The sequence below is a fragment of the Schistocerca serialis genome, chromosome 11 (assembly GCF_023864345.2).
Source record: "Schistocerca serialis cubense isolate TAMUIC-IGC-003099 chromosome 11, iqSchSeri2.2, whole genome shotgun sequence".
NCBI lineage: Eukaryota > Metazoa > Arthropoda > Insecta > Orthoptera > Acrididae > Schistocerca > Schistocerca serialis.
Window position 1 is genome coordinate 207,448,685 of NC_064648.1, and position 26,368 is coordinate 207,475,052.

At 47.6% G+C, this 26,368-nt stretch overlaps 1 protein-coding gene across 1 annotated transcript in view; it reads left to right on the forward strand.

Moving 5' to 3' along the window:
- Positions 1-437: 437 nt before the first annotated feature.
- The window catches only part of LOC126426662 (serine/arginine repetitive matrix protein 2-like), a 288,117-nt gene continuing 262,186 nt past the window's right edge, over positions 438-26,368 (forward strand). The window contains exons 1-2 of the mRNA XM_050088547.1: positions 438-3,207; positions 21,309-21,526. Coding sequence (XP_049944504.1) covers positions 438-3,207; positions 21,309-21,526 — 2,988 coding nt within the window. The remainder of the gene's footprint in view (positions 3,208-21,308; positions 21,527-26,368) is intronic.

Here is a 26,368-nt window from a genome sequence, read left to right on the forward strand (position 1 = left end):
CAATGTCGCGATACCATAAACCGCATTCGCTTTAGGTTACAATCCGGCCTTTATCAAAGTCGGAAACGTGATGGTACGCATTTCTCCTCCTTACGCGAGGCATCACAACAACGTTTCACCAGGCAACGCCGGTCAACTGCTGTCTGTGTATGAGAAATCGGTTGGAAACTTTCTTCATGTCAGCACGTTGTAGGTGTCGCCAGCGGCGCCAACCTTGTGTGAATGCTCTGAAAAGCTAATCATTTGCAAATCACAGCATCTTCTTCCCGTCGGTTAAATTTCACGTCTGTAGCACGTCATCTTCGTGGTGTAGCAACTTTAATGGCCAGTAGTGTATGTAGCAGTATAGAGGCGTAGTGTGTGTGAAATAATGTTGAAGTAACGCTGCTTTCGTTGTTTCCAGGCGTGGATAACGCATCGAGAACCTGGAGCGACGCATGGACGGCGCCGGCAGGGATAGCGGAGGGGCAGCGCCACTGACGCACACGTCGACGTCGCCTCCAGCTGCGACACAGCATCCCGAACCGTCGACTGACGTCACACGCCACGACGAACCTAGCGAGAAGGCAGCCAGCGCCGACGACGTTTCGACCCCCGAGTCGGGGAACTGTGACGAACCAGAGAAAAACCCAACAGCACGCAAAGGCGGGGTCGGTGGAGACGCTCGAGACGTTTCGCTGGCAGACGTCGGTCAACCTCAGGCAGACGTTACAGACGGCGGTGTGTCTACAGTCCCGCCGTTCGGCTACTACCTCCGCAGGAAGACTGCGTTCGTCAACGTCGAGAGGATCAAGAGATTCCTCGCCAGCTCTTTGGAGTCGTCGGAGGAGGAGGGGGAAAGTGTCGGTGTTGGTGCTTCGTCCGAGCAAAACAAAGGTGCAAATTCAGACGGTGGTGCTCGTGAAGAGGTTGGTGCTGCCAGAGTGAGTTTTAGTGGTGATCAGGAAACACAGGCCAGCTCCCAGGGTGGGTCGCCGACACAAGACCCAACTGACAGAAATTCGGGCACATTTGGAGAAAACAGACATTTGACAGATGGTATAGTTACTGTTACTGAATCGTACAAAAATTCTGGATCAGTTAATGCTCGTGATTCCCAGCCTACTGAAAGTGAGACTCAGATTCAAAAGCTCGTAGGTGAACCGATAAGAGTAGTCGTCACTGAACGGAGCTTCCAAGAAACTTCGTGTGTAGAGAAGGAGGCTATCCTATGTGAAAAGGTTGGTGCAATTGGGAGCTGCAACAGTCCCGAAGAACATCAATCTCGTATTGGGGACTCTGCTGTAACTACATCTCCTGTCATTGCTACAGCTGAGAGAGGAGAAGAATTGAAATCTAGAAATAGCAGTACAGCTAGTATTGGAAGTGAAAAGGAGCCAGTGTTCCCACCTGCTGGACAAGAAGATACACCCAAAGGAGGTCAGGTGCTGCAACAGCAAGCCCATACAGGGTCTATCTCCTCGCCAGGAAACAGTCCAGAATCATCTGCTAGTGGCGCTCTGGTTTCGGCCTTGAAGAATGGCAAGAAGAAGCTGGTGAAGAGGGTGTCATTTGCTGATGAAGGATCAGACAGGAAATCCCTGGTCGAAGAGTTTGAGCTCAGGGAGGAAGAACCAGTGAAGCAGCAAGAGAAGAGAGAAAAGCCCTCGCCTCCACCACGGACTGTACCAGCTCCTGCACCGCGTAGCGAGAAGCCTAGCCCGGAAACTGCTGCCGGTCGGCCACAGCGTCTGGTGCTCCAGAAGACTGAAGGGGGAGTTGCTAGGCTGGTGAGAGTAACTTGGCTCGACAGTTCCAGCCAAGGAGAGGCGAAGAAGAGGGAGGAAGAACCGGAGCTCCAGGCGTCCAACCCACAAGAGAGATTAGTGTCCGAAGAGGCTCGAGGTCCGTCCAGTCAGCATACGGGGACAGTAGACGGTGAGATCGCTGCAAAGCTTCCGACGTCTCCGGCGAGGATCTTTGTATTTCCAAATCAGCACACTTCGAGTCATCCCCAGGACCCTGGCCCTTCGGGAGGTATCTGGAGGCGAGACAGCACACCTGCAAGCGACGACGTCTTCTTGTCGCCAACTGAGGAGGCTGAATTTGCCTCCAGTGGCAGACCATTCAGTAGCTTTGTCAGTTCTGCCCTCACTGACAGACCAGCAGAGCCTGAACCAGTGGATGTCTTGTCTGCGGGAGACAGCGTAGTGTCCATTTCTGACTCGAGCGGGGCCAGCGACTCTAGAGAAAGCCTCTACACAGATAGTGCTTCTGGGTACCCCTCCAGCAGTGATAGTGCTTTTGTTGATCTCGCACCAGCAGAAGATCCAGAGGACGAGGAAGGAGAAGAGGATAGTGAGGCTGATGATCAGTGGCAACAAGACAGCAGTTCTGGGAGCAGTGACGACGAATTTGATGAGAACAGTGGGTGCCCCGAGGAGCCAGTGACACAGGTTGATCCGAATTGTCGGGTTCCAGCAGTAAGTGGAGACCCCGAACCTGATGTACTACCGGAAAGAGAATTTTGGAGTGAAGCAAGTGTTGTCGAAGACAGATCTCTGAGGCAGGATAGTGTGGTTGGATCTGAGCAGAGATACTGTCCCGTGGAGAATGGTGGCTTGAAAAGGGCTAGTGGAGATTTGGCTCCTGGTGCTACTCCCTTGTCAGTTAAGGAAGTACTTCTTTCAGGAGTAGTCAAGAGCGAAACTGGAGCAGCTGCCTCTTACCTCACTGAAGTAGAGCAGGTTGGTTATAGTGGCTTCCCTTTAGACGGGAAGGCAGTTGACTGTGTTTCGAGTCAAGAGAGGTGCATCACACTAAACTACGTGAACTTGGAGGCGGAGAAAGGTCGCGAAGTGAGTGTCAGGGACCAGGATTTTGGTGGAGGAAAGGCCGGCTTAGAGAGGCACGACAGTTCGCAGCTGCCGCCCACGCCACCACCCAGCCCAGTAGAGGGCGAGGAGTGGGAGGGCGATCCTCCAAGGGCAGGCCCTTCGAGGGCGCACCCTCTGCAGGAGGAGCAGGGGGTTCTAGATACGCAGTGCCTTAGAGAGGCGTCCACAACGGGGTCCAAAGGCTCCAAAGAACAGCCTGCCGGAATCTTGCCAATACCGGAGGAAGGAGGGGAGAACGGAGGGAGAGAGAACAGGATCGAGGAAGCAGACACTGAGAGGGATGAAAACTGTGCGAAGCAACGACCACAAGAGGGACAGCTCAAGAAGCAAGGTAAGGCGACAAACTATGTCTCTTTAGTAGATATGTCGTTACGATCTGGAATTTGAAAGTTTGTGGCAGATCTAAACTGCACTACTTCATCATCTTCCTTCGTTATTAATGTGCAGTCGACATTCTTGGCAAGTCTTCTCCATCTTACTCCATTTTCCTCACTTTCATAATTTCCTTTTCCTTAGAGACTCAGAGGGCCATAGACACGTGTTCCCAGGTAGATGCCGTGTTTCTTGACTTCCGCAAGGCGTTCGATACAGTTCCCCACAGTCGTTTAATGAACAAAGTAAGAGTATATGGACTAGCAGACCAATTGTGTGATTGTATTGAGGATTTCCTAGATAGCAGAACGCAGCATCTCGTTCTCAATGGAGAGATGTCTTCCGAAGTAAGGGTGATTTCAGGTGTGCCGCAGGGGAGTGTCGTAGGACCGTTGCTATTCACAATATACACAAATGACCTTGTGGATGACATCGGAAGTTCACTGAGGCTTTTTGCGGATGATGCTGTGGTATATCGAGAGGTTGTAACAATGGAAAATTGTACTGAAATGCAGGAGGATCTGCAGCGAATTGACGCATGGTGCAGGGAATGGCAATTCAGTCTCAATGTAGACAAGTGTAATTTGCTGCGAAGACATAGAAAGATAGATCCCCTATCATTTAGCTACGAAATAGCAGGTCAGCAATTGGAAGCAGTTAATTCCATAAATTATCTGGGAGTAGGCATTAGGAGTGATTTAAAATGGAATGACCCTATAAAGTTGATCGTCGGTAAAGCAGATGCCAGACCGAGGTTCATTGGAAGAATCCTAAGTAAATGCAAGCCGAAAACAAAGGAAGTAGGTTACAATATGCTTGTTCGCTCACTGCTCGAATACTGCTCAGCAGTGTGGGATCCGTACCAGATAGGGTTGATAGAAGAGACAGAGAAGGTCCAACGGAGAGCAGCGCGTTTCGTTACAGGGTCATTTAGTAATCGAGAAAGCGTTATGGAGACGATAGATAAACTCCAGTGGAAGACTCTGCAGGAGAGACGCTCAGTAGCTCGGTACGGGCTTTTGTTAAAGTTTCGAGAAGAGTCGAGCAGTATATTGCTCCCTCCTACGTATATCTCGCGAAGAGACCTTGAGGATAAAATCAGAGAGATTAGAGCCCACACAGAAGCATACCGACAATCCTTCTTTCCACGAACAGTACGAGACTGGAATAGAAGGGAGAAGCGATAGAGGTACTCAAGGTACCCTCCGCTACACACCGTCAGGTGGCTTGCGGAGTATGGATGTAGATGTAGATGTTCCTTATGGAAGTTGTCACATACACAGTCCATCCTTCTTCATGTGGGTCTTTGTCCTCCTCTGTCACCTTCTTTTACCTTTCTCTTGCCAACATACAGTTGGAAACACCATATTGCGTATTAAAACGAAGCAAGATCATGTGAGTTATTAGTTAGAATACGGAATAATATGCTTAAATAACAACTGCATGGGAGCTTCATTAAAATGCAATAATTTCAGTAGCTGTGTGTTCTAGTGGTACTTGAATTACCCAACCATTACGGCACCTCACCTGAACCTCTCGATACCAGCAATATTCTACTGTGTTTCTGTACAGTAGTTAACATATTTCTGAGACAACATTCAGATTTGATGTCATTAATGTAGAGGTACTTTGATACATCGATATGTTTGTATTGCAATGATATTATTCTTATGTGTACTCTTTCTTTTGTCACTATGATCTTTGACGTATTTGTAATTCTGAAGTTTTGGGCGCGTAAGTCATTATTAGTTTGTTAGAGAGTCGGACCTTGAGAAAGTCAAGTCTTGGACGACATGTTGGAAAGACGCATATTGTAGTCAGCTTATAAAATGTGAACTTTAACAGTGAGGAAGATGTTTTCAAGTATGTTTTGTATTGTGAAGTGATGTTTTGTGTGTTACATGCTATTGCAACGAAATTAATAAAAACGAAGTGTAGCTTAAATTCGGAGTGCTGATTACTTTTTTACATCGCCATTGTCCTGCAAAAGTGTAATATTCAAGAATGGTTTGTGAAACACATCTATAAAACTTTTGAATATCGCAGAATAAAACCTAGGCCTCTTTGCATCTGAGCTTGGAATCATAACCACCTAGATTTTCGACGATTGAGCCATGATTATACAACGAGACCAGCGTGGGAAACACGAAAAGATGAGCGCCTAGCTTATTTATTACTACACGAAATGACTTTATTAACTGTGCTCTAATGACACCTGCCACATAATAACTTTGTTGTTGCCCGAAAATGCAACATTTAGCAGCGTGAGCAACACCACAATCATTATTAAATTTTGACCTTTGTTGTGGTAGGGTTGTTAGAGTGTCCGGTTACGGAGTCTTGTAACCCGTTGGCCCTGACTAGTATTAGCACGCAATCTGACTGCACAAAATAAAAATAAAGAATGACAAGAAATTTCCGTCAACAAAATTGATTAATTAAGTCCCCAGCATCTATGAAAGCTACGAAACAACAAAGCACAAGTGTAACTGTTCTGTGTGTGGTAGTGTGACTCAACGTACATTGTCTGGCACGGTTCTTCCTCAATACGACAAAATATTTTAAACACCATTTACAATGAACTAATTGAAAAACCAGAAATACTATAATTGCACATAGAAATCAAAATTACAAGTTTAATACATGAACACGAGCCAGATGCTTTGTTGACTGAACCTGTGACCAAGAGGCATTGTCATTAAAGAAATGTGAATTTTTTTTTTTTTTACCTCAATATATATTGGCGAAAAATACACTGTGATCATTGCAACATCTTCCATGTATACATTACACTAACCGAATAGCATCTACTCTCTCGTCCAACAGAACAACTACTGCCCTCGACATTCTCTGAACAACTACTGCACCAGTGGAGGCGGCGGAATAATAATCTTTGGCGCAATCTCTGGGGCTGTGACTCAGTGTAGCCACCTTTCACAATTAGTAATAACAGTTACAGTATATTGTAAGATAATTACTGTACATTTGCCTACATATTGGTACTCCTTAGTTCCGTGTAAATTGACTTTACCTGTCCAAGCAGTTCTAATAAATACACGAGATGTCGCCAGTAGACGGCACTGAGACGCTGTGCTAAACCCGCAGCGCAGGACAAGTAGTAGGAATTGTGGAAGGGGGCCAGAATGAGCGGCTGTCAGTTACACTCCAATCATATCACTTCATTTAGTTGTCCAGACATTACAGCGCAAATTCTAAGCTTGACTATCGACAGAAAACGTCTTTAATTCTAAAATGGCTGAAGGTCCATGATTTAAGTACAACTGCTATAAATTTTTTTTTAGATAGGAGGCTCTGGGCTTTAACCTTAAATAGTATTTAAGGCCAAGCGATTTAAGACTTGACTAGTCAGATTAAGTTTTTTAAAAGTAGCTGAATGCCGATAAATTTAAAACAACGTAACTACAATAACCTTCCAAAAGACAGAAGGCCCATGCTTTATGGCCAATAAGAAACCTTAATCCAAAATGGCTGAAGGCCTTTGTTTAAAAAAAAAAAACTGCAACCAATTTTCCAAGGCAGAAGGCCCAAAGCTTTAACCTTAAATAGCATTTAAGCCCAATGATGTAAGACTTCATACGTAAGAATCCAAAATTTTAAAGCGGCTGAATGCTCATCATTTTAAGGACAACACAACTACAATAAATTTTCAATAGGCAGAAGGCCCACAGCTTATCTAGAAAGACTGTAATACCTGATAAGTAAGATCCTTAAAACTTAAATCGGCTGAGGGCCTATGCCTTTAAAAAAAATGGTTCAAATGGTTCTGAGCACTATGGGACTTAACATCTTAGGTCATCAGTCCCCTAGAACTTAGAACTAATTAAACCTAACTAACCTAAGGACATCACACACATCCATGCCCGAGGCAGGATTCGAACCTGCGACCGTAGCAGTCGCGCAGTTCCGGACTGAGCGCCTAGAACCGCGAGACCACCGCGGCCGGCTATGCCTTCAAAAACAATACACTACAATAACTATTCAACAGGCAGAAAGTCCACAGCTTTAACTTCCAAAAGGTAATACTTTATAAGTACGATCCTTAAAACTTAAAACGACTGAAGGCCTTTGTTTTTAAAAACACAATTACAAGCATACAATTTCCAACCATCAGCTATGAGCCATTAAAAATACACAATTAAACGCTAATAACAAAGCAGTGGAACCAATGGCGCTCAGAAGTTTCCAGGGAGCTCGATCTGCCCTTGAAATCTTAACGTTCGCTTAGGTGAGACAAGAAGTTGGCCCAACTGTACTCGATCCTCCGGCAACTCAACCAAGAGACAGTCAGGGACCCACTGACAAGACGACTTGCTAACCACCGAACAGTATACGAGAATTCCAAAGCCAAAAACGTTACAGACATAGCTGTCCACAACCAAAAGTACATTAAGCTGTCAAAAACTATGCACCATGTTGGACAGTGACAACAGGTGAGGAAAGGACACTGGCTGAATTTACGTCACCGACCAGCGCAGGTAACCGGAACACCAACGGCCACAAGGCAGAAAATTTCGCTGGTGCACTTGAATTTCAAACCAACAAATACAGTAAATTCCACCACACCGCAGCTAAATCTTCACCAACTCGAACATCTACATCCATACTCCGCAAGCCACATGGCGGTGTGTGGCGGAGGGTACCCTGAGTACCTCTATCGGTTCTCCCTTCTATTCCAGTCTCGTATTGTTCGTGGAAAGAAGGATTGTCGGTATGCCTCTGTGTGGGCTCTAATCTCTCTGATTTTATCCTCACGGTCTCTTCGCGAGATATACGTAGGAGGGAGCAATATACTGCTTGGCTCTTCGGTGACGGTATGTTCTCGAAACTTTGACAAAAGCCCGTACCGAGCTACTGAACGTCTCTCCTGCCCAGTCTTCCACTGGAGTTTATCTATCATCTCCGTAACGCTTTCGCGATTACTAAATGATCCTGTAACGAAGCGCGCTGCTCTCCGTTGGATCTTCTCTCTCTCTTCTATCAAACCTATCTGGTACGGATCCCACACTAGTGAGCAGTATTCAAGCAGTGGGCGAACAAGCATACTGTAACCTACTTCCTTTGTTTTCTGATTGCATTTCCTTACGATTCTTCCAATGAATCTCATTCTGGCATCTGCTTTACCGACGATCAACTTCATATGATCATTCCATTTTAAATCACTCCTAATGCGTACTCCCAGATAATTTATGGAATTAACTGCTTCCACTTGCTGACCTGCTATTTTGTATCTAAATGATAAGGGATCTATCTTTCAATGTATTCGCAGCACATTACACTTGTCTACACTGGGATTCAATTGCCATTCCATGCACCACTCGTCAATTCGCTGCAGATCCTCCTGCATTTCTGTACAATTTTCCATTGTTACAACCTTTCGATACACCACAGCATCATCCGCAAAAAGCCTCAGTGAACTTCCGATGTCATCCACGAGGTCATTTATGTATATTGTGATTAGCAACGGTCCTACGACACTCCCCTGCGGCACACCTGAAATCACTCTTACTTCGGAAGACTTCTCTCCATTGAGAATGACATGCTGCGTTCTGTTATCTAGGAACTCTTCAATCCAGTCACACAATCGGTCTGATAGTCCATATGCTCTTACTTTGTTCATTAAACGACTGTGGGGAACTGTATCGAACGCCTTGCGGAAGTCAAGAAACACGGCATCTACCTGGGAACCTGTGTCTGAGGCCCTCTGAGTCTCGTGGACGAATAGCACGAACTGGGTTTCACACGATCGTCTTTTTCGAAACCCATGCTGATTCCTACAGAGTAGATTTCTAGTCTCCAGAAAAGTCATTATACTCGAACATAATACGTGTTCCAAAATTCTACAACCGATCGACATTATAGATATAGGTCTATAGTTCTGCACATCTGTTCGACGTCCCTTCTTGAAAACGGGGACGACCTGTGCCCATTTCCAATCCTTTGGAACGTACGGTCTTCTAGAGAGCTACGGTACACCGCTGCAAGAAGGGGGGCAAGTTCTTTCGCGTACTCTGTGTAAAATCGAACTGGTATCCCATCGGGTCCAGCGGCCTTTCCTCTTTTGAGCGATTTTAATTGTTTCTCTATCCCTCTGTCATCTATTTCGATATCTACCATTATGTCATCTGTGCAACAATCTAGAGAAGGAACTACAGTGCAGTTTTCTTCTGTGAAACAGCTTTGGAAAAAGACATTTAGTATTTCGGCCTTTAGTCTGTCATCCTCTGTTTCAATACCATTTTGGTCACAGAGTGTCTGTACATTTTGTTTTGATCCACCTACCGCTTTGACATAAGACCAAAATTTCTTGGGATTTTCTGCCTAGTCAGTACATAGAACACTCGCTGTTGCTCCCAGGAATACCGCCAAGAGCGAACCAGCAACCAAGGGGACAACGTGAACAGACGTGACTTCGGTAATTAAGTCACCACTCAACTTTCATGTCCTGAGTTGGTGAGCCACGAACCCTGCAGCACTCGGAACAGCTCGCACACACTCCGACACTGTGTAGAGACCGCCTGCGGGCCCGGCCGACTGCGCCGCGCCGAGACTTGCTCGCTGATCTGCTCGAACCGACGGACTCACTGCCAGTACGCCGACAACATTTAAAACAAGTTGTCAGTGGTAATGATACCAACTACACCAACAGCTTGACAAACACTTGCACGAAGACTGCAATGACACTCAGCAGTGGCTGTGCAATCACGAAGACAAATCGTGAGTCGATACACACACACACACACACACACACACACACACACACACACACACACACACACACACACACAGCCAACCCATAAGCGATCGGCAAGCCAATTCACGTCGTCCAGTACGACGACTGACCGACGATCCACGAAGACCGTCCCCAGCTAAAGTAGCGTGTGTGGTGCCAAAGGTCGGGCGGGACATCCAAGGTCTCACTGCTGTTCCAACCCGACAAAACTAGTGCTGCGTTCCAACTCCCCGACTGGCGGGTCTGAACTGCCCTCGTGGCGCTTTCCAACCCACTCCACGACAGACGACAACCAGGAAGTAATAGCAGTGCAGCAGAGATACCTCGTGATGGCTATATCGGTAGGCGCTGCTGCTGCCACTGACGGGCAGACAAAGCAGCAACTCAGTGACAACAAAAATTGAAACCAACATAACGAGGTGGCAACACTAATAAAAAAAAAAAAAAAAAAAAAAACTGAAAGTAAGTGATGGCACGAGCGCGAACCACGCAAGGCTCAGCCACGACTGTAGGTAGAGGTACGTTGTTTACAGTTCCGTTTGTATGGTGGTAGGGCATCCCATGAAAGATCACAGCTAAAGTAATTGAAAATAGCCCCAAAATTCCGGATTCTTTATGATTCATGGGAAGAAATAATCAATTTGTACCGACAAGGCAACGCAGCTGGCTCTTTATTCGCACGAAGTAATGGCCGCTATCGACAGGGGATCACAGGTTGATTCCACATTTCTGGATTTCCGGAAAGCTTTTGACACCGTTCCTCACAAGCGACTTCTAATCGAGCTGCGGGCGTATGGGGTATCGTCTCAGTTGTGCGACTGGATTCGTGATTTATTGTCAGGAACGTCGCAGTTTGTAGTAATAGACGGCAAATCGTCGAGTAAAACTGAAGTGATATCAGGTGTTCCCCAGGAAAGCGTCCTGGGACCTCTGCTGTTCCTGATCTATATAAATGACCTGGGTGACAATCTGAGCAGTTCTCTTAGGTTGTTCGCAGATGATGCTGTAATTTACCGTCTAGTAAGGTCATCCGAAGACCAGTATCATTTGCAAAGCGATTTAGAAAAGATTGCTGTATGGTGTGGCAGGTGGCAGTTGACGCTAAATAACAAAAAGTGTGAGGTGATCCACACGAGTTCCAAAACAAATGCGTTGGAATTCGATTACTCGATAAACAGTACAATTCTCACGGCTGTCAATTCAACTAAGTACCTGGGTGTTAAAATTACGAACAACTTCAGTTGGAAAGACCACATAGATAATATTGTGGGGAAGGCGAGCCAAAGGTTGCATTTCATTGGCAGCACACTTGGAAGATGCAGCAAGTCCACTAAAGAGACAGCTTACACTACACTCGTTCGTCCTCTGTTAGAATATTGCTGCGCGGTGTGGGATCCTTACCAGGTGGGTTTGACGGAGGACATCGAAAGGGTGCAAAAAAGGGCAGCTCGTTTTGTATTATCACGTTGTAGGGGAGAGAGTGTGGCATATATGATACGCGAGTTGGGATGGAAGTCATTAAAGCAAAGACTTTTTTGTCGCGGCAAGATCTATTTACGAAATTTCAGTCACCAACTTTCTCTTCCGAATGCGAAAATATTTTGTTGAGCCCAACGTACATAGGTAGGAATGATCATCAAAATAAAATAAGAGAAATCAGAGCTCGAACAGAAAGGTTTAGGTGTTCGTTTTTCCCGCACGCTGTTCGGGAGTGGAATGGTAGAGAGATAGTATGATTGTGGTTCGACGAACCCTCTGCCAAGCACTTAAATGTGAATTGCGGAGTAATCATGTAGATGTAGAGTCCGACAAATATCAGAGAAACTGAAGCTTTCCATCAGCAGAGTTGTCGAGACCACACACAGAATAGAGATACATGCACCTTAAGTTTGTCTTGGAGCAAGACAGGGATCCCAGATATACGAATACATCCCACTTTTGTGAGAACTGTATGAAGTCTCTAGAGGTTCCGAAAATTTGGAGAAACATGGAATGGCTTCATCAGTCCTCCGATTGGAACTCAGTCGACTTACTGTGGGAAGAGTTGATCAGGAGGATCCGGCTACATGGAATCATGAGGGGGGGGGGGGGGGGCACACTTGTGTCAGATGCTGCAGGGTATTGTAGAGGATGGCTGCCATGCCTTCTCACGACTTGTCCAGTTTTCTCTCTGGAATCCTCTTTGATTGTTCGTTTAACACTACCTCTTACGAACGAAAAACTGGCTGACATCGAAATAAGTGTCCAACGAATAGAAAAGCAACTGAAATCATTCAACAGAAGAAAGTCCACTGGATACCAATTCGATTCTACACAGAGTACGCGAAAGAACTTGCGCCCCCCCCCCCCCTTCTAACAGCTGTGTACCGCAAGTCTCTAGAGGAACGGAGGGTTCCAAATGATTCAAATGATTGGAAAAGAGCACAGATAGTCCCAGTCTTCAAGAAGGGTCGTCGAGCAGATGTGCAAAACTGTAGGCCTATATCTCTGATATCGATCTGTTGTAGAATTTTACAATATGTTTTTTGCTCGTGTATCATGTCATTTCTGGAAACCCAGAATCTACTCTCTAGTAATCAACATGGATTCCGGAAACAGCGACCGTGTGAGATCCAACTCGCTTTATTTCTTCACGAGACCCAGAAAATATTAGATACAGGCTCCCAGGTAGATGCCATTTCCCTTGACTTCCGGAAGGCGTTCGATACAGTTCCGCACTGTCGCCTGATAAACAAAGTAAGAGCCTACGGAATATCAGACCAGCTGTGTGGCTGGATTGAAGAGTTTTTAGCAAACAGAACACAGCATGTTGTTATCAATGGAGAGACGTCTACAGACGTTAAAGTAACCTCTGGCGTGCCACAGGGAAGTGTTATGGGACCATTGCTTTTCACAATATATATAAATGACCTAGTAGATAGTGTCGGAAGTTCCGTGCGGCTTTTCGCGGATGATGCTGTAGTATACAGAGAAGTTGCAGCATTAGAAAATTGCAGTGAAATGCAGGAAGACCTGCAGCGGATAGGCACTTGGTGCAGGGAGTGGCAACTGACCCTTAACATAGACAAATGTAATGTATTGCGAATACATAGAAAGAAGGATCCCTTATTGTATGATTATATGATAGCGGAACAAACACTGGTAGCAGTTACTTCTGTAAAATATCTGGGAGTATGCGTACGGAACGATTTGAAGTGGAATGATCATATAAAATTAATTGTTGGTAAGGCGGGCACCAGGTTGAGATTCATTGGGAGAGTCCTTAGAAAATGTAGTCCATCAACAAAGGAGGTGGCTTACAAAACATTCGTTCGACCTATACTTGAGTAATGCTCATCGGTGTGGGATCCGTACCAGATCGGGTTGACAGAGGAGATAGAGAAGACCCAAAGAAGAGCGGCGCGTTTCGTCACAGGGTTATTTGGTAACCGTGATAGCGTTACGGAGATGTTTAGCTAACTCGAGTGGCAGACTCTGCAAGAGAGGCGCTCTTCATCACGGTGTAGCTTGCTGTCCAGGTTTCGAGAGGGTGCGTTTCTGGATGAGGTATCGAATATATTGCTTCCCCCTACTTATACCTCCCGAGGAGATCACGAATGTAAAATTAGAGAGATTCGAGTGCGCACGGAGGCTTTCCGGCAGTCGTTCTTCCCGCGAACCATACGCGACTGGAACATGAAAGGGAGGTAATGACGGTGGCACATAAAGTGCCCTCCGCCACACACCGTTGGGTGGCTTGCGGAGTGTAAACGTAGATGTCGATTCTTTCGTTTCTGATCATATCTACGTCGTCGACGCCACAAATTCTTCTTTGTCATTTCAGCGACGTCCAAGGCCTTACAATGTTCCTTAATTACTCCCTGTACCTCTGCTCGATACAGCATTGTGGACCTAAGTATTGGGGCAACCTATGTTCTTTCAGTGAGGATAGCAATCGTACCAGTGATATATTTTCATCCCGAATTTGAATTGCGCTCATGGAGATTTCTTTTATTTCCGTTATCGCTTATTCTATGGAAAGATTGGACAGCACTGGCCGCTCTTCGGTGTATCTTGCCTATCTCGTCTATTAATGCTTCCTGGTAAGAGTGCTAGAATGACATGCAAGGGTCAAGTGTCGGTCGAAAAGGTGTTTTGTGGTCCATTTCTTTCGTGGATAGCCGGCCGCGGTGGCCGTGCGGCTCTAGGCGCTTCAGTCCGGAACCGCGTGACTGCTCCGATCGCAGGTTCGAATAATGCCTCAGGCAGGTTATTACAACTTGATGATAAATTCAGTTGGGAGGAGCACACCACAGAACTGCAGAAACGCCTTAACAAATCTGTATTTGCAATTCGAATGTTAGCAGACATAGGCGACATGAAAATGGAAAAGCTTGCGTGCTTTGCCTACTTTCATTCCATAATGTCATATGGTATAATATTTTGGGGTACCTCTTCAAGTCAAACAAACGTTTTCAGAGTCCAAAAGCGTGTAATAAGTATTATTTGTGGAGTAAATTAACAGTCTTCCTGTAGAAACCTCTTCAAAGAACTGGGTATACTAACTACTGCCTCTCAGTATATTTACTCATTAATGAAATTTGTCCTAAATAATATTGCTCTTTTTTTCCAACAGACAGCTCAGTTCATACATACAATACCAGTAACAAACCTGATCTGCACAAGGACTTAAAAGCACTTACTTTAGTTCAAAAAGGGGTCCACTACTCAGGAACACTCATCTTCAATAATTTGCCAGCAAATATAAAGATCAGTTTAAAAGGAGCCTGGAAGACTTACTACTGGCCAACTCCTACTCCATTGACGAAATTTTTAATAGAAACAAATGATGTATATACTCATACTGTTACTATTGTTATTTCAGGTTTAAAAAAATAGTGTATATACTCGTACTATTGTTATTTCAGCTTAAAAAAATTGACCTGTTCCACATCCACGAGGATCTCCTGAGCACGGATCTATGGGACGAAAACTGATCTATTCTAATCTAAGTTTGGTTTAAGTAGTTCTAAGTTCCAGGGGACTGATGACCTCAGATGTTAAGTCCCATAGTGCTCAGAGCCATTTGAGCCATTTCTTTCGTGGATAATTTACAAAGGGTGTTCAATAAGTAATGCAACACGTTTTTTTCGACATAACTTCCGTTCCTTACGCCACCTTACTGGGAGGACCTGTATGCCTGCGGGGTAACACCGACTTGCTCCATCAATAACTCCTCATCATCGACATACTGCTTCCTGCGGAGTGCATCTTCCATTGGACCAAACTCGGTGCCCTGTATGATCTTTTGTTAAGCTGCGAGGAAATCAGAAGGCCGACCCCATTGAGTACCACAACAGGTGGGCGAGTGTGTCGGCACTGCCAGCATAGGTACCCAGGTATGCAGCCATTGATTGTGGTACGCCGATCACCTCGAATGAGAGTGTCCGCACGTCCCAACATTGCAGGAGTCACAGCTGTGTGCGGATGGTCGGCATGCGGCAGACCTCGTTGCGATGATGACAGACGACTCGCCCGACGACTCAACGTGCTTTTGTTCACTGTTCTGTTCAACGGCGAGGAGCTCAGAAGGCCGACGCCTTTGAGTACCACAACAGGTGGGCGAGTGTGTCGGCACTGTCAGCATAGGTACCAAGGTATGCAGCCATTGATTGTGGTACGCCGATCACCTCGAATGAGAGTGTCCGCACGTCCCAACATTGCAGGAGTCACAGCTGTGTGCGGACGGTCGGCATGCGGCAGACCTCGTTGCGATGATGACAGACGACTCGCCCGACGACTCAACGTGCTTTTGTTCACTGTTCTGTTCAACGGCGAGGAGCTCAGAAGGCCGACGCCTTTGAGTACCACAACAGGTGGGCGAGTGTGTCGGCACTGTCAGCATAGGTACCAAGGTATGCAGCCATTGATTGTGGTACGCCGATCACCTCGAATGAGAGTGTCCGCACGTCCCAACATTGCAGGAGTCACAGCTGTGTGCGGACGGTCGGCATGCGGCAGACCTCGTTGCGATGATGACAGACGACTCGCCCGACGACTCAACGTGCTTTTGTTCACTGTTCTGTTCAACGGCGAGGAGCTCAGAAGGCCGACGCCTTTGAGTACCACAACAGGTGGGCGAGTGTGTCGGCACTGTCAGCATAGGTACCAAGGTATGCAGCCATTGATTGTGGTACGCCGATCACCTCGAATGAGAGTGTCCGCACGTCCCAACATTGCAGGAGTCACAGCTGTGTGCGGACGGTCGGCATGCGGCAGACCTCGTTGCGATGATGACAGACGACTCGCCCGACGACTCAACGTGCTTTTGTTCACTGTTCTGTTCAACGGCGAGGAGCTCAGAAGGCCGACGCCTTTGAGTACCACAACAGGTGGGCGAGTGTGTCGGCACTGTCAGCATAGGTACCAAGGTATGCAGCCATTGATTGTGGTACGCCGATCACCTCGAATGAGAGTGTCCGCACGTCCCAACATTGCAGGAGTCACAGCTGTGTGCGGACGGTCGGCATGCGGCAGACCTCGTTGCGATGATGACAGACGACTCGCCCGACGACTCAACGTGCTTTTGTTCACTGTTCTGTTCAACGGCGAGGAGCTCAGAAGGCCGACGCCTTTGAGTACCACAACAGGTGGGCGAGTGTGTCGGCACTGTCAGCATAGGTACCAAGGTATGCAGCCATTGATTGTGGTACGCCGATCACCTCGAATGAGAGTGTCCGCACGTCCCAACATTGCAGGAGTCACAGCTGTGTGCGGACGGTCGGCATGCGGCAGACCTCGTTGCGATGATGACAGACGACTCGCCCGACGACTCAACGTGCTTTTGTTCACTGTTCTGTTCAACGGCGAGGAGCTCAGAAGGCCGACGCCTTTGAGTACCACAACAGGTGGGCGAGTGTGTCGGCACTGTCAGCATAGGTACCAAGGTATGCAGCCATTGATTGTGGTACGCCGATCACCTCGAATGAGAGTGTCCGCACGTCCCAACATTGCAGGAGTCACAGCTGTGTGCGGACGGTCGGCATGCGGCAGACCTCGTTGCGATGATGACAGACGACTCGCCCGACGACTCAACGTGCTTTTGTTCACTGTTCTGTTCAACGGCGAGGAGCTCAGAAGGCCGACGCCTTTGAGTACCACAACAGGTGGGCGAGTGTGTCGGCACTGTCAGCATAGGTACCAAGGTATGCAGCCATTGATTGTGGTACGCCGATCACCTCGAATGAGAGTGTCCGCACGTCCCAACATTGCAGGAGTCACAGCTGTGTGCGGACGGTCGGCATGCGGCAGACCTCGTTGCGATGATGACAGACGACTCGCCCGACGACTCAACGTGCTTTTGTTCACTGTTCTGTTCAACGGCGAGGAGCTCAGAAGGCCGACGCCTTTGAGTACCACAACAGGTGGGCGAGTGTGTCGGCACTGTCAGCATAGGTACCAAGGTATGCAGCCATTGATTGTGGTACGCCGATCACCTCGAATGAGAGTGTCCGCACGTCCCAACATTGCAGGAGTCACAGCTGTGTGCGGACGGTCGGCATGCGGCAGACCTCGTTGCGATGATGACAGACGACTCGCCCGACGACTCAACGTGCTTTTGTTCACTGTTCTGTTCAACGGCGAGGAGCTCAGAAGGCCGACGCCTTTGAGTACCACAACAGGTGGGCGAGTGTGTCGGCACTGTCAGCATAGGTACCAAGGTATGCAGCCATTGATTGTGGTACGCCGATCACCTCGAATGAGAGTGTCCGCACGTCCCAACATTGCAGGAGTCACAGCTGTGTGCGGACGGTCGGCATGCGGCAGACCTCGTTGCGATGATGACAGACGACTCGCCCGACGACTCAACGTGCTTTTGTTCACTGTTCTGTTCAACGGCGAGGAGCTCAGAAGGCCGACGCCTTTGAGTACCACAACAGGTGGGCGAGTGTGTCGGCACTGTCAGCATAGGTACCAAGGTATGCAGCCATTGATTGTGGTACGCCGATCACCTCGAATGAGAGTGTCCGCACGTCCCAACATTGCAGGAGTCACAGCTGTGTGCGGACGGTCGGCATGCGGCAGACCTCGTTGCGATGATGACAGACGACTCGCCCGACGACTCAACGTGCTTTTGTTCACTGTTCTGTTCAACGGCGAGGAGCTCAGAAGGCCGACGCCTTTGAGTACCACAACAGGTGGGCGAGTGTGTCGGCACTGTCAGCATAGGTACCAAGGTATGCAGCCATTGATTGTGGTACGCCGATCACCTCGAATGAGAGTGTCCGCACGTCCCAACATTGCAGGAGTCACAGCTGTGTGCGGACGGTCGGCATGCGGCAGACCTCGTTGCGATGATGACAGACGACTCGCCCGACGACTCAACGTGCTTTTGTTCACTGTTCTGTTCAACGGCGAGGAGCTCAGAAGGCCGACGCCTTTGAGTACCACAACAGGTGGGCGAGTGTGTCGGCACTGTCAGCATAGGTACCAAGGTATGCAGCCATTGATTGTGGTACGCCGATCACCTCGAATGAGAGTGTCCGCACGTCCCAACATTGCAGGAGTCACAGCTGTGTGCGGACGGTCGGCATGCGGCAGACCTCGTTGCGATGATGACAGACGACTCGCCCGACGACTCAACGTGCTTTTGTTCACTGTTCTGTTCAACGGCGAGGAGCTCAGAAGGCCGACGCCTTTGAGTACCACAACAGGTGGGCGAGTGTGTCGGCACTGTCAGCATAGGTACCAAGGTATGCAGCCATTGATTGTGGTACGCCGATCACCTCGAATGAGAGTGTCCGCACGTCCCAACATTGCAGGAGTCACAGCTGTGTGCGGACGGTCGGCATGCGGCAGACCTCGTTGCGATGATGACAGACGACTCGCCCGACGACTCAACGTGCTTTTGTTCACTGTTCTGTTCAACGGCGAGGAGCTCAGAAGGCCGACGCCTTTGAGTACCACAACAGGTGGGCGAGTGTGTCGGCACTGTCAGCATAGGTACCAAGGTATGCAGCCATTGATTGTGGTACGCCGATCACCTCGAATGAGAGTGTCCGCACGTCCCAACATTGCAGGAGTCACAGCTGTGTGCGGACGGTCGGCATGCGGCAGACCTCGTTGCGATGATGACAGACGACTCGCCGTGCTTTTGTTCACTGTTCTGTTCAACGGCGAGGAGCTCAGAAGGCCGACGCCTTTGAGTACCACAACAGGTGGGCGAGTGTGTCGGCACTGTCAGCATAGGTACCAAGGTATGCAGCCATTGATTGTGGTACGCCGATCACCTCGAATGAGAGTGTCCGCACATCCCAACATTGCAGGAGTCACAGCTGCGTGCGGATGGTCGGCACGCGGCAGACCTCGTTGCGATGATGACAAGCGACTCGTTCAACGACTCAGCGTGCTTTTGTTCACTGCCAGGTCTCCGTAGACATTCTGCAGGCACCTACGAATGCTAAAAAATTGTCCTCCAAGTGAAACTCAGTGACAACGTTCCGTTACAGATGCATTCTGAAGGCCACGTATAGCGCCGGCACCTATCGGAACGTGGAATTACAGGGGCTGAAGAGGGAATTTTCGACAGTGTCCCATAGAAAGTTCCACATTTTTTCAACCGACACTGGCCGAGAAGAAATGTGTTGCATCACTTATTGAACGTCCCACATTTCCTTCGCCTGGTATTCTTTTCGTATAATTACACTACTGGCCATTAAAATTGCTACACCACGAAGATGACGTGCTACAGACGCGAAATTTAACCGACGGGAAGAAGATGCTCTGATACGCAAATGATTAGCTTTTCAGAGCATTCACACAAGGTTGCCGCCGGTGGCGACACCTACAACGTGCTGACATGAGGAAAGTTTCCAACCGATTTCTCAGACACAAACAGCAGTTGACCGGCGTTGCCTGGTGAAACGTTGTTGTATAAGGAGGAGAAATGCGTACCATCATGTTTCCGACTTTGATAAAGGTCGGATTGTAGTCTATCGCGACTGCGGTTTGTCGTATCGCGACATTGCTGCTCGCGTTAGTCGAGATCCAATGACTGTCAGCAGAATATGGAATCGGTGGGTTCAGGAGGGTAATACGGAACGCCGTGCTGGATCACAACGGCCTCGTATCACTAGCTGTCGAGATGACAGGCATCTTATCCACATGGCTGTAACGGATCGTGCAGCCACGTCTCAATCCAATAGTCAACAGATCGGGACGTTTGCAAGACAACAACCATCTGCACGAACACTTCGACGACATTTGCAGCAGCACGGACTATCAGCTCGGAGACCGTGGCTGCGGTTACCCTTGACGCCACATCACGGACAGGAACGCCTCCGATGGTGTACTCGACGACGAACATGGGTGCACGAATAGCACATCATCATTTTTTCGGATGAATCCAGGTTCTGTTTACGGCATCACGATGGTCGCATCCGTGTTTGGCGACATCATGGTGAACACACATTGGAAGTGTGTATTCGTCATTGCCATACTGGGGTATCATCCGGCGTGATGCTATGGAGTGCCATTGGTTACACGTCTCTGTCACCTCTTGTTCGCATTGACTGCACTTTGACGTGGACGTTACATTTGCCATGTGTTATGACCCGTGGCTCTACCCTTCATTCGATTCCTGCGAAACCCTACATTTCAGCAGGATAATGCACGACCGCAAGTTGCAGGTCCTGTACTGGCCTTTCTGAATAGAGAAAATGTTCGACTGCTACCCTGGCAGCACATTCTCCAGATCTCTCAGCAATTGAAAACGTCTGGTCAATGGTGGCCGAGCAACTGGCTCGTCACAATACGCCAGTCACTACTCTTGCTGAACTGTGGCATTGTGTTGAAGCTGCATGGGCAGCTGTACCTGTACACGCCATCCAAGCTCTGTTTGACTCAATGCCCAGGCGTATTGAGGCCGTCATTACGGCCAGAGGTGGTTGTTCTGGGTTCTGATTTCTCAGTATCTATGCACCCAAATTGCGTGAAAATATAATCACATCTCAGTTGTAGTATAATATATTTGTCCAATGAATACCCGTTTATATTCTGCATTTCTTCTTGGTGTAGCAATTTTAATGGCCAGTAGTGAAGTTCTATGCAGCTATTCCATTTTTGAGCGCTGCGGCCGGTTAATCTGAGACATTGCAGCGATTTATCGCAATTTATGTAATCGATCGGTAACAGTTCCTCCCGCATGGCGGTTTTCAACTATATGAGGTACACGAAATTGAGACATCTATGTCTGGGTGTCTTTGGCGTGGACCTGTTGTAGTTTCAGCGGTCGACCTCACCTGAACCCGTGCTGTGTTTGGATCTTGCAGAGCAGTCTACGCCGTCGTCATCGCCGCCGCCAGAGACAGACCCGACGAACGCCGCCGTCTCAACCGTGCTCGTCCTGACGAAAGACGAAGTCTATCCGGAGCAAGGCGAACGGGAAGAAGCAGGAATAGAAGACAGGTACCCTCAAGAGGGAGTGCAGTCTAGCGGAGAAGTCACAGCCACCAGAGACGCCCCAACACCCCGAAAACCTCAGCGACAGGTGAGTGTAAACGTTTAACTAAGTCTCTAGGCTTTCGTGGCCGTTGTCAGTGAAGTTAAAATCTCCTGGGTTATTAGGCCGCGTCATGTTTCTTCTAAAATGTTCGACGTTTCGACCCCTCTGCTGAGATCTTCCTCAGGATCTTCTGGTGTCCGCTACTGCTAGAACACTGTCAGAGACGAGTGTCGCGTCCACTTATACAGTGTGTTACAAAAAGGTACGGCCAAACTTTCAGCAAACATTCCTCACACACAAATAAAGAAAATATGTTATGTGGACATGTGTCCGGAAACGCTTAATTTCCACGTTAGAGCTCATTTTAGTTTCGTCAGTATGCACTGTACTTCCTCGATTCACCGCCAGTTGGCCCAATTGAAGGAATGTAATGTTGACTTCGTTGCTTGTGTTGACATGCGACTCATTGCTCTACAGTACTAGCATCGAGCACATCAGTACGTACCATCAACAGGTTAGTGTTCATCACGAACGTGGTTTTTCAGTCAGTGCAATGTTTACAAATGCGGAGTTGGCAGATGCCAATTGATGTATGTATTAGCACGGGGCAATAGCCGTGGCGCGGTACGTTTGTATCGAGACAGATTTCCAGAACGAAGGCATCCCGACAGGAAGACGTTCGAAGCAATTGATCGGCGTCTTAGGGAGCACGGAACATCCCAGCCTATGACTCGCGACTGGGGAAGACCTAGAACGACGAGGACACCTCCAATGGACGAGGCAATTCTTCGTGCAGTTGACGATAACCCTAATGTCAGCGTCAGAGAAGTTGCTGCTGTACAAGGTAACGTTGACCACGTCACTGTACGGAGAGTGCTACGGGAGAACCAGTTGTTTCCGTACCGTGTACAGCGTGTGCAGGCACTATCAGCAGCTGATTGGCCTCCACGGATACACTTCTGCGAATGGTTCATCCGACAATGTGTCAATCCTCATTTCAGTGCAAATGTTGTCTTTACGGATGAGGCTTCATTCCAACGTGATCAAACTGTAAATTTTCACAATCAACATGTGTGGGCTGACTAGAATCCGCACGCAATTGTGCAATCACGTCATCAACACAGATTTTCTGTGAACGTTTGGGCAGGCATTGTTGGTGATGTCTCCATTGGGCCCCATGTTCTTCCACCTACGCTCAATGGAGCACGTTATCACGATTTCATATGGGATACTCTACCTGTGCTGCTAGAACATGTGCCTTTACAAGTACGACACAACGTGTGGTTCGTGCACGATGGAGCTCCTGCACATTTCAGTCCAAGTGTTCTTACGCTTCTCAACAACAGATTCGGTGACCGATGGATTGGTAGAGGCGGACCAATTCCGTGGCCTCCACGCTCTCCTGACCTCAACCCTCTTGACTTTCATTTATGCGGGCATTTGAAAGCTCTTGTCTACGCAACCCCGGTACCAAATGTAGAGACTCTTCGTGCTCGTATTGTGGACGGCTGTGATACAATACGCCATTCTCCAGGGCTGCATCAGCGCATCAGGGATTCCATGCGACGGAGGGTGGATGCATCTATCCTCGCTAACGGAGGACATTTTGAACATTTCCTGTAACAAAGTGTTTGAAGTCTCGCTGGTACGTTCTGTTACTGTGTGTTTCCATTCCATGATTAATGTGATTTGAAGAGAAGTAATAAAATGAGCTCTAACATGGAAAGTAAGCGTTTCCGGACACATGTCCACATATTATATTTTCTTTGTGTGTGAGGAATGTTTCCTGAAAGTTTGGCCGTACCTTTTTGTAACACCCTGTAAAGGGCAAGGAGTTTCCTGGCGTGCGTGTTGAAGAAGTGATAGTATTGGTTAAAATTCATAGGGCTACCACTGGTGGGCCATAGTCATAGGCTAATGCAGATGAAGGGGCGTTGGTAGCTCATCTGTGGATACCATTGGCGGTCATCGTCATTGGACAGGAAGGCACTATTCCACACTTACGCTGGAGAAGGTTCAAATGGCTCTGAGAAGGGAACCTCCCCATCGCACCCCTGTCAGATTTAGTTATACGGTGGCACAGTGGATAGGCCTTGAAAAACTGAACACAGATCAATCGAGAAAACAGGAAGAAGTTGTGTGGAACTATGAAAAAATAAGCAAAATATACAATCTGAGTAGTCCATGCGCAAGATACGCAACATCAAGGATAATCTGTGCTCAGGAGCGCCGTGGCCCCATTGTTAGCGTGAGCAGCTGCGAAACGAGAGGTCCGTAATTCAAATCCTCACTCGAGTGAAAGGTTTAATTTTTTATATCATCAACTTCACTCTCCAAAGTCCCAGAACATGTTCAGATTTGCTTGGACATATGCACGATTTGACGGGCTACTCACGGAAAATTTGAAAACGTTAAAAACATATGTTTTGACAGAGCACAGGGAAAACTGTCCGACTGTGAAACTGTTGCATTCATTTGCTGCAATTTATGTGACAAACTATTATGTTTTCATCACTTTTTTGGAGTGACTATCACATCCAGGAGAAAACCTAAATCGGGCAAGGTAGAAGAATCTTTTTACCCATTCGCCAAGTGTACAAGTTTGGTTGGTCGACAACATATTCCTGTCATGTGACGCACATGCCGTCACCATTCTCGTATAGAATATATCAGACGTGTTTTCCTGTGGAGGAATCGGTTGACCTATGACGTTGCGATCAAATGTTTTCGGTTCCCATTGGAGAGGCACGTCCTTTCGTCTACCAATCGCACGGTTTTGCGGTGCGGTCGCAAAACACAGACACTAAACTTACAGTGAACAGAGACGTCAATGAAGGTATGGACAGATCATAACTTTGCGAAAATAAATTTTTCGCTCGAGGGAAGACTTGAACCAAGGACCTCTCGTTCCGCAGCTGCTCACGCTAACCACGGGACCACGGCGCTCCTTATGATACAATCTCCTTGATGATGCATATGTTGCACATGGACTACTCAGTTTTTATATTTTACTAATTTTTTTCATAGTTCCACACAACTTCTTCCTGTTTTCTCGATTGACCTGTGTTCAGTTTTTCAAGGCCTATCCACTGTGCCAACTTATAACTAAATCTGAGGGGGGTGCGATGGGGAGGTTCCCTTGTGAGCACTATGGGACTTGGCATCTTAGGTCATCAGTCCCCTCGAACTTAGCACTACTTAAACCTAACTAACCTAAGGACATCACACACATCCATGCCCGAGGCAGGATTCGAACCTGCGACCGTAGCAGTCACGCGGTTCCAGACTGAAGCGCCTGGAACCGCACGGCCACCGCGGCCGGCATGCTGGAGAAGGGTTATTGGTTGAAATACCTGCTACCACTATTGGTTGGTCGTCATCAGTGGCTAGATTCGAAACGGACAGCGCAAGAGAGGGGGGATACTTACCCAAAATAATATTGTCCGCCGAGGTGACTTGCAGCGCGTTGTTTATGCCGCTCACACACCGTGGCCACGAGTTTACTTCCTTGATGGCGGGGAGCCGCGATGCCGGAATCCTACTACTCCAGCACGAACGCCAGGAAACTCCATGCCCTTTATAAGCAGACGCGACACTCGTCTCTGACAGTGTTGTAGCAGTAGTCGACACAAAAAGATCGTGAGGAAGATCCCAGCAGAGGGTTCGAAACGCCGAACAGTTTTAGAAGAAACATTACGCGACCTAATAACCCAGATGATTTTAACTTCACTAACAATTTAAGTAATTGCTTAAGTGACCATCCGCAGTGGCCACCAGTAAGCATATTCGAAAGTTTAATTGCCTGTATGAGGTCTTCCCATTTTTGGAAATATCTCGTAAAGGATCGTGAGAAAAATGTTATAAAAATCGTAAAAAAAGAGGATTTTTTGGATATCCAATCTTCTGACTGATATGATGCAGCCCACCACAAATTCCTCTCCTGCGCCAACTTCTTCCAGTCAGAGTAGCACTAGCAATCTACGACCTCAAGTATTTCCTAGATGTACTCCAATCCTCGTCTTCCTCTACAGTTTTTGCAATCTACAGCTCAGTCTAGAACCATGGAAGTTATTCCCTGACGCCATAACAGCTGTACTACCATCCTGTCCCTTCTCGATTGTTGTGTACATAGTTCCGCGTAGTCAGCACGTACACGACTTTCCCACCAGAGCGCGCCCCGCTAAGCACAACAGCGCAGGCGCAGCGCTCGTCCGTCTCCGCGCTACGAGATGGCGCTGCCTTAGAGACGGACCAAATTCTTCTTCCGCCGATCCGCTTATTAATATGAAACGCAGCCAATGAGGTTGCTGCTAACGTAGAACCTTTTCTCCTCCCGGATCACACTCGCGCACCTTTTCTCCTCACGGATCACACTCGCGCAGTGATACCTGAACGCGCTAGGTATTGTAACGAGTGTACAGACCTCCGATTAGTCAGTCTGCATTAGTCTGTGCCAGTCTGTAGTCAAGTTTCAGTCTGCGCCTAAGAAGATTATCATATTCCTGTACATAGCCATGAAGATAAATGTGTAGACACTTTGTCGAGTATCAGAGATATGTGAGAATAAGATTAACGTACCAAGACCAAAGGAACTATAGATTGTTAATTGTAAATAGCATCCAGAATCAAGTTAAGTAAGGTTTATGATTGTTATTATTTTAATAAATGTGTGTGAAAATTAACCAAGTTCTGTTAATTGTAAATAGCATCCAGAATCAAGTTAAGAAAGGTTTATGATTGTTATTATTTTAATAAATGGGTGTGAAAATTAATCAAGTTCTCTTTAAAGTCGGTCACCGTCAATCTGCTACTCTAAGTGTGCAGGTGGCATTTCTATCGTCTGACCTAACGGCAGAAGATAAACACGCCACGATAAGACCACGAGAC